Genomic DNA, 9706 nt, shown 5'->3' on the forward strand with positions numbered 1-9706 from the left:
ATATAAATATATATTATATATACACACATACATACACTTATATATGTAAAATGCAAATGCAGATATATAATTTCAAAATGTTTGCATTCTAGATGGGGTTCTTGTGTGCTTTAAAATAATTATTTCCTACCATATGAGCACATTTTGTCTCAGCAAATATCATCCACAAGTTTTGCCCCGTTAATCCCACGATAGGTTACTCTGCTAGGTCGAACTAAGACCCCGTGGTTCAGCTTGCAGGTGAAATAGCGCTTTTCCCCCACAGAGCCATCGTTCTTTCCCTTGGCACTTCTGAGTTCAAGTCCCAGCCATATCCCTGGTGCAAAGTCTGTAGGACCAATGTACCTGATTGTCCCCATTTCATTGGAGCTGGTCAGAAGAACCTGAGAGCCTTCATGCAGCTTCACTGGTCCCTCAGTGCTAGCTGCTGTGGTGTTACTCCAGCTGCGTCGTAACACTGAGCTCTTAGATCTAGTTAGAAATAAATTAAATTTTTTTTTTAAAAGTACTTTTTTCTATAAAACATTCAGGGCAAACCTGTAAGTGAAGTGCAGAAGAAACCTCAAAAGAAACCTCAAATCCCTTTTAAAAGAAATTGGGTTTGATCTCCTCTCACCAGCAGAACACGTAGTAACATGAACACATTAGTACACATGGCAGTCTGAAATACTGGGAAAATCAATTTCCTGTCACCTGATGCTGGAATCTACAGTATGCGCCACAGGTGATAGTAAATTAAGCAGTACAAAACATTTTACTTAGGGCTTGAAAGAGTTTAGCCAAAGTGACTGTTAACATGGAAGGGTCAGTCCAGACCACCAAGATGAAGTCCTTTAACAAGAACCTCTGAACTTCACCCAGCTGTATGAAAATACAGTAATTTGGAGAATATGTGGTGATGAACAATTGGAAAACAATTTTAATGCCAACCTGAATCTAAGAACTGTACTCCTGATTACACTGAAAAATCACCTACTACTGGTCCATTTCAGAAATAGATTTTAAAAAATGGTCTTGAAAAGGTCTAGATATTATATAGGCATAAAGAATTTCTTTTGATCAAGAAACAATAAAGGTGACGGGGACCGCACCCAAACATTTTAACCTCCAGACACTCACCTCACAAAGGCGTTTCTTCTGTTTACCTCCTTTTGTGAAGATGCAGAAGTGGTACTTAGACTGCGTCTAAAACCTAAGTGGAAAGGTTAATGAGCTGTGTAGGACTTCCTACCGAAAAAAAAAAAACCCACCAAAAAAAACCCCCAACCCCACACCTTCTTTATGAACTCATATCCTTTATATCTTCTTTTATACTGCTTCCACGGTATTTGCTACAAAGTCTCCCCTGCAATTTGGAAATTAAGAGATTAAACTAAGTGTCCATAACTTGTTCAAACACTCAGAGAGACAGAAGTTAAATTAAACAAACCACACGGCTAATTTGAAGCAAAAGCTTAGGTAAGGATACTTTCAAGCATCTCACAGAAGTTTAGTAATTTCATGTGAACCCTTCCTACCCTGACCCCTTCCTTCATCAATCTCAATTTAGATTAAGGAGTGATACATGGTTCCTTCTGCAGGCTACATTTTCAGGAAGGAAGCAGCCAGGCTATTGGCTATCACTTGGATTGCTTGAAAACCTGTGGAGCTTTCGGAGAAGTTGGCTTTATGCATCCAGTTCCAGTTGTAGTATGGTAGCCTACAGTACGCTAAGGCAAATCACAGTGTCTTACGCTCCTACCTGGAAAAGTGTGATTTATTTTACTTGATGAAGTCTCTGCCAGAGAATCCAGAGAACCCGTTAGCCTGAAAAGCAGTAACACAACAAAGAAGTTATTTCAACTCAACTCTGAACAAACCTACTGCTGGTCCTTCTTGTTAAATGTTGAGTCAAGTTCTGATTCTTTCTCTTCTCCATTCACCCCCAAGAGACACTAACATTCCAGTTGCAATCAGGCTGGTACGTAAGAGGTGCCCAGAGCAAACTAGTTCATTCGAGTTACTTGCCTTTTACTCAGCAAGAGAGTATGTGTAATTGTGAGGCAAGTTCTTAGTTCGCCTAAGCTAGGAGATTCAGGGAAAGAAAAGAAAGAACATGTCTGGCAGAGTGACTAGATTAGATACAAATACAGGATGAAAGAGCACATTACTCCTCAGATGTTCTTCCTGAAACCTATCAGAGAGGCTACAAAGTGGTGGATGCTTTGATTCCCCTGTGCAGTTCGCTGGAATGAAAATAGTATTTCCAGTCATGTCCAAGGGCAACTTCCTTTTATAACCAAATTCAGCTTGGCGCATCAGCACTGGGTCATGAGAGTAAGTTTAAATGAACACAGACTGGCTCCGAAATGGAGGCCTTGGAATGAAAGTACTTGACGTGGCTGCAAGAGAAACGTGTGTGTGTACATGTGTGTGTGTGCACGCATTCCCAATTTATGCTGTTTTCAGAAAGCTGACCTAAACCCAACAGGTTTTTAATGGAGGTTATAAATTTCCATTACCAGCAGATGACATTTATTTCTTCTATCTCTGCTGTAAAACTTTGCTTCCCGCTGGAAATGCATTAAGAAAGCATTTGGCAACACAAACATCAGAACAGCTTCAGTATTTACCTCTGTACACGAGATGGTGGTGCAAATATACCATATCTGGGAAGACAACTGAAGTACTGAATGCCTCCCACGGAACCATCGTTCTTCCCATGAGGCTTGTCCAGCTCAATTCCACACCAGAATCCTGCATTTCAAAACAGTGAAGTCATGGTATTTTAAACAAAACACCACGGGCTTTTCTTCATCTAGACAGTTAGTACAGCAGGCATTCACCGACATCGAGGGAAACAGTTTCCAGTTACAAACTGTAGATAATGATAGTAAATATATCTGTATTACAAAACAACTCTGTAACTGTGCAAAAATTTATCAAGAAAATTATCTTATCTTCTAGATTTTATCATCTCAGCATTTTTATATGCCGTCATGAAAATTCAAGACATTTTAAGTAATATAGAACAGGTAAAACCTTTGAGATATATTTTACACTAAAGCCAAATGCAGCATTAGTGAAAATAACAGTGGCGATTTGAAGAAAAAGGAGACAGAAAAGAAGAGCAGTGGTGGTGCTAGTCTCCCTTTTCAGTCCTCTGATCACATGGATTATGCCTCATCTGAGATCATCAACAGTAAAATTAAAGTTCTGCTATTAATTCATTCCCTCTCTCCTTCTAGCAAGTTATAATTAATACAAATTGCAAGGCTGGTTGTATGATATCAAGAGAAGGGTGTAAGAATCAGAACTGGCCAGCAATTCATCTCGTACTGAACACTGAATAGGCATCAAGATGTTAATAAGCTTGATCATTCATAACCTGTGATAAATGTGAGCTAATTATGTAAAGGTGCTAAATTTCATACTCCATTAGCAGTCCTTATGCCATCCATTCCCAAAAGATTCAGAATCTAATTCAAGTCACTTGGTACTAAGGCACTGGATAAAATGGTAATTCTAATTATCGGCTCAAGAAACGCAGGAATGACAGCTTATGAATTAGAAGGGCTCAGTATGTCAAAAGTTCTCCCCTTCCTGTTTTGAGAGTTAAATAAAGATCTGCATTGCAGCAAAAGAAATAAAGTTTGGGTAACTTCCAGAGGTTTGATACATATTAAAATTTAAATACTTAAAAATGCATCTGTTGTTACATTTTCTATAAATCACTGGTTGTGCAAAAGGTGAAGATTTGTTCATCTTGCCATCCTAACTTCTTGAAACACCACATTTTTGTCAAAAAAAATGTTGCTTCCTAATCTGGAGCAGAGAGGGAGGATGCTTACACTGTCAAACAGCTTTCTGATTTTCACACTTGTTCTAGCGCATTTGAAACCGCAGTCCTTCTCTCATTGTCGGCACTGTGAGCAACATGAAGGTAAGCGTGATCACAGTCAAGCATGGAAGCCATTAACCACAGTAACTTAAGCAAGGGCTGCCTACAGTGAAACTGCAGGAAGAGGCAAAAATGAAAAAGTAGGTGGCCTGTGCCACAATCTCGCATTTTAACCATTCAAACATTTTTTATTAAGTATTGTTGCCACCAAGTGTCAAGACAGAGTATTGCCGCTTACATATCAAATGGACCTCATTTAAACTAGGTGCTTACACCAACACTCACCAACTGTTTTTTCATTCATTACTCTTGCAATAAGAAGATTATAGATAAGGACTTAAAGAAAGAACATAGAATTTGGTTGAAAAAAAAAAAAATAAAAAAAACACCACAGTATTCAGAAATTAGTTTCCAGAATTCAGAAGAACTTGCTTCTGTTTGAGAATACCTGGCTTCACTGAAGTTTCTTAGCCAGGGGAAAGGAGGAGCTGAGAGGGAGAAGGATGAGAAAACGGTGGTAGGTTTTGGGGCTTTGAGATGTTTCTAACTAACTTTTCATCTGTCCTGAGACCTAAAGGTTTGTTAATTAAGATTCAAACATGTTCACAATTACCCTCTTAAAGAAGCCAAGAAGATAAGAATGAGACAGGTAGACGTCATGATACATATCGATCATTGCAAGAGAGGAGCTGTGTCAAAAAGGCTTACTTCAAAAAGTATGGAATAAAGGCAAGTGATCTCAATACACTATATACCACTTTGGGGACTAAACTGAGGATTTTCAGAAAGCTTTGTAACAATACCTACAATTTCAACATCTAAATATTTCTCCTAATTAAGCTGTATTAGTGGACAAGCAACATTTTAAACCATTACTTTTTCCTGGCAGTTGCATTAAAGTAAAAAACCTTCAATGAAACATAGGAGAGAGAAAGAACTTTGAAACAAACCAGTAGACTTTTTTTTTTTTGGAGAGAGTGAAGACAAAGATGGAGTTCTCTTAATCTTCACGTGCTCGCATGTAATCTGTTCCGTATTGATTCTACAACACACACAAAGAATATTGCAAATACCTGGTGCAAATTTGGTCGTCCCGTAGAATCTAACAGTGCCTGTTCTCTGTCCTACCACCAGTACTCTGTCTCCAACCTGAACTTCTCCATCAAAAGGATTTTTCCTTGAAGCCGGGGAAGAACTATACAACCCTGGTCAACAGAAGAACAGGATCTGAAATTAGTGATGTTATATCTTTGAAATTTAAGAAGGTCTTCAATGGCGAGCCAACTGATCGGAAAACAGAGCGTCTTTAGCAGCGTACCTTTAACACATGGCAACACACTGCAAATTTTGCTTAGACAAAGAATTGATTTGCTTCAGCATGAAGCAAATGGCCTGCAGCTTTTCTCTCTGCAGTTGAAAGGTAGAGTGACTAACTATAAGAACACTTCTCCTCTTGAAGATTTTCTAAAAAACTTTTTTAAAGTTGCCAAAATTTAAGTTTATGGCTAAACTATTTCCCAAGTGTCTTCCCTGAACTATCCATCTCAGATTCTGAAAAAGCACAAGTAGTTCTACATAAGTACTTGGTACAGCAGTGAACTCCCCACTGAGAAAATACACCTCAATAAACCAGACCATACCAGCACTGTTTTTAGATGAGGCAGAAGACACTCTAGTCACTGCCTTTTTGTTGCTGCTAATTGAGTTCCGCTTCTTGGAGTAATTCTGTTTGCCTTCCAAGGAGGTAGTAGAAGAGGAAGAGCTGCTGTACCCAGGAAAACCTAGAAGACATAAATGGAAATAGTCTGTAGGAAGGAAGTTCTCTGTTCTCCATAGTGAGCAGAATACAAAGTAGAGAGCCAAAATTAGCAGTTGTTAAGCAGCATTTAGACAAACATCTGTCAGGAGTGACATAGGTGCATGAGTCTGCCTTGGGAATAAGGTGGTACCTGAGGGCTGGAAGAGGTCTCCAAAAGCCCCTTCTTTGTTACTCTACAGAAGTGCTAAACAGTCCCAAGCATATTTATTAAAATATGGGAGCCTTAGGAATAAGAGATCATACCACCACACTTTCAGCATCTAGTCTATTAAAGATCTGATGGGAAGTGGAAGGAAGGTGGTATTATGTGAGTGAATTATTGTCTGGATTAAAGCCCACTATATTCCATTACACACTGTATTAATATTAAAATCTGTACTATAAAATAAGAATGGGAAATAAATCACTTTTATCTCCATTTGCAAACCCTGATGTCTAAACTGTCTGGTAAGACTTATGTGCAGCTTTTCTCCTTCCTTTTCAAGGTTCTCCCCAGTTCTCCTCCTTCCTACCCCCTTCTACCCAAAATGAGGCGGGGTACAGCAAGATATATCTATGCCTCAGTTTCCCAATGTGTAAAATTAAGATAATACTGCTTATCAAACTTTCCAGAATTCTGAGAGGCTTAATTCATTAGTTTTTGCAAACCACCTTGATATCAACACAGGGTTAGCGTGTTCAATATAATTAAATCTTCCAACCTGGCAAAACCATAAAGAACTGTAGAAAGGCAAATGCAGCAGATCAAAGCAAAAGCTTAGGTATCTGAGGAGGTAAATCTAAAGACTCTGAGGTACTGACTGCAGCGTGCTACAAGTGAAGAAAAAATGCCAAGTACTAAATAAAGGGTGACCAAACCGGCAAACTTGATCAACTCCAAGGTATAGAGGCATGTGTTTGTGAACACATGCTACAAGTTCGTATTTAGAAGTCAGTCCAGTGATTGATTCACAGGAGGTCAGACCACCCAGCATTTTCACATGAATGCAACAAAAACTGCTGAAACTAAACTGGTCATTGAGATGTTTCATTTTGTCGGCAGTCATGGGACAGGAAAATGAAGAGCAGCAGGGACTTGAGCAGGTCCTCTCATCCATTCCTCTTCCATCAGGCAAAACAACTATTTGTTAGATCATTCCTGACAGGTGAGCATTTGACCTCTTCTGAAAAACCTCCCACCAAGGAGATCTCAGGACTTCCTCAGCAGTGTATTTCACCACATACTTATCTGTACTGTTACAGGGTTTATTCCCCCAATATAAAACCAAAGTTACCGCAGTTTTAGCTGAAGATTTCTTACTCTCGTTATGCATGCAGAATGGGTAATACTGTTCTTTGTATTTGAAAGCTTCCTTTTTATCCTTTTAATCCTCTGACTCTTTAATCACACAATCATAAATTCCAACTGTCTTTTCTCCTAAGCCATGTTTTATACCTCCAGTTATTGCAGTGTCTTCTCTAAATTCTCTCCAGTTGATTCACATCTTTCTGAAATGCAGCGTCTAAAACTAGATGCTGTGTTTTACCTGAGGCCTCACAGATGCCAAGTAAAGCATCCAGGTCACTTTGTGCATCTCACGGCTGACACTCCCTTTTATACACTCCAGTATTTTTCCCTTTTTGCAACAGCATGACGTAAATGACTCTTGTTTACCTTGTAATACTCACTATCCCCATGTCCTTTTCTACAAACTGTTACCAGGCATGTCATTCCCAGGGCAAATTTATACAGCTGACTGTCTGTCCTTATGCCTGTCCATCTTTTATCCCCAACCCTGAGACAGTTTTTCCCATTTGTCAATAGTCTGGAGTGGGAGAGGAAGTATGGGGGTGTTAAAAATAAAAAACACAACCAAAAAGAAAAAAAACAAACAACTCAGCACAAACTTCAGGAAAACACCAACTGAAAAGGCCTTATTTGACAAAGGACCACTGACAGATACTTTCTAAGTGGGATGTCGGATTTTCATAAAGGTTCTGCACCTGCCTTACAGCAGTATCATCTAAGTCACTATATTCCCAAATGAGGCTTCACTCCACATCAGTCACAGCCTGCAAAGCCTCTGGAGTCCTATTAATTGCAGGTATCATATCATATCCACCAAACTGAGACAATGTACCGCCAATTAATTTCATTGTGTCACCAGAACCTGAACACCAAGCCATTAAGTGCCTGCCATGAACAAAATGTAGCAAACCTTTGCCTACAGAACTTTGCGAGCTCTCCTCTGAAAAAGTATCATATAGCACACTGCTTACACTACTCTCTTGCCTAAGTCTCTTCCTCGCAGCTGTTCACTGATGGAGGATGTAAAAAGATGCTTTTCTTCAAAGAATTTATTCAAATTCACACTTCAAATTATATCAAAGAAATACCGCTTTTACCAGCACTTACAGTACGATTTTATGGACAAAACCTCAAAGGAGACCTGATTTTTACAGTCTGTTAAAGACGCCCCTGAAAGGCAAGTCTCTTTATGTTTAAAGTTCAACAAACAAAATACTGACGCAGTAGAAGTCACTATCCAATTCCGAAACTAGGTAATTGCAGAGAATGATTCATATGTAAAAGAAACTTTTTTTAAAGCTAGGTTTTCTTTTTTCATATTTGAAGCTTGTTATTATGAGTGTTCCAGGACACAATGCCATGACTATTAAGTGCTGTTCGATGATAACACTTTATTATACAAGCTTGAACATACACATATAGGAGAGAATAAAACTTCCAATGGAATACGTGGAGAATTCTTCACTAAAATCGAAGTAGTAATGACATAGTACAAAAGGTCACCCTAAGAAACCCAAGAAGGTAATTCTGCAGGTCCTTTCTAAGGTCAGTACTAAGAGACAGCTTCCAGCTTTAAGGGCTAGTCTATACTGTTATCCATGTGTTTGGATAGAAGCTGCTACCAAGCCAACACAGAATGCCAGCCAAACACTCACACAAATTGCTCTTGCTCCTAGTAAACTACACGTGTACAGCCTGCTTGGAAACTGAATGCAGACAGGCAAGGCAACTCTTTTCTACGGTGCAGATACAGGGCTTATCCAGAGGTAAGGCAGTAATAATACCTCCTCTGTCCTACCCAATCTTTTCTCAAGATGTTAAAAAGAGAAAAAAATTAGTTACCATCCTTTGCAGGTACTGCTTTTCCCCTGTTAGCAGTCATACAGTTAGTTTCGGAAGCACTATCTTTTTTTGCTGTATTTAGGCCTATAAAAAGAATATACACAATTAAATATATAAACCCCAACAATGAACAACAATTTTCCAGCAAAGTCACATACAAAAACAACTGACAGATTTGCAGATTAGCGGATGGATGGATAAAACTGTACAATTCCATAGACTCTTGATAAATGACTGCAGAATTGTTTTTGTGGATAAGCACAGATGTTAAACCCCTTAACACATTAAAACAGCCCACACTATCCTGCAAAACAACAAAGAAATTGTCTGCAAAATGTGTTTATATTGAAGGGGTTCTACTTAAATCTTTCAAACATTCACATTTATTAAATACAGAACATCCACTTTTATAGTACTAAAGGTGTACTATTCACTAGTAGTGATTAATTTCACAATTTCTGCATTAGAGATTACACATAAGAGTTTTGAGATTTCAGACCAAATCTTCATTCAGTCTACAAATAATGAAGTATGTATGTCGATATGATTTTTAAGAGCAATGTTGTTATACGCATATGAACTTGTACTGCCATGTAAAGTTATAAATTGTGAACAGTCATTTTGCACTTCTGACAGTTTCCCACCCTAGCTCAACGAAGAACAAGCTTATCTATGATTTATCCCCTCCCTGTCAGGAAAGAAAAATCACATCTTATTTCACTACATCCCTCAGCTTAATTCGGCTAAAGGGACTGAACTAGTTTGCAAATGTACTGTGTTTTCCAAAATTTTAGGGTTTATCCATTAAGGCATCAGATCAAAAAACTAGTGTTTGTGACTGATAACTCATTTCTCAATTTGATCGCAGTAATTCTTT

The 9706-nt window shown here is 38.6% G+C and overlaps 1 protein-coding gene across 1 annotated transcript in view; it reads right to left on the reverse strand.

Moving 5' to 3' along the window:
- Window positions 1-149: 149 nt before the first annotated feature.
- Window positions 150-9706, reverse strand: part of CLIP4 (CAP-GLY domain containing linker protein family, member 4) — a 26827-nt gene continuing 17270 nt past the window's right edge. The window contains exons 9-15 of the mRNA XM_010130911.1: window positions 8830-8913; window positions 5521-5661; window positions 4954-5085; window positions 2613-2736; window positions 1742-1806; window positions 1120-1192; window positions 150-471 (exon numbers count right to left, since the gene is read on the reverse strand). Coding sequence (XP_010129213.1) covers window positions 150-471; window positions 1120-1192; window positions 1742-1806; window positions 2613-2736; window positions 4954-5085; window positions 5521-5661; window positions 8830-8913 — 941 coding nt within the window. The remainder of the gene's footprint in view (window positions 472-1119; window positions 1193-1741; window positions 1807-2612; window positions 2737-4953; window positions 5086-5520; window positions 5662-8829; window positions 8914-9706) is intronic.

The sequence above is a fragment of the Buceros rhinoceros genome, unplaced genomic scaffold, assembly GCF_000710305.1.
Source record: "Buceros rhinoceros silvestris isolate BGI_N320 unplaced genomic scaffold, ASM71030v1 scaffold44932, whole genome shotgun sequence".
NCBI lineage: Eukaryota > Metazoa > Chordata > Aves > Bucerotiformes > Bucerotidae > Buceros > Buceros rhinoceros.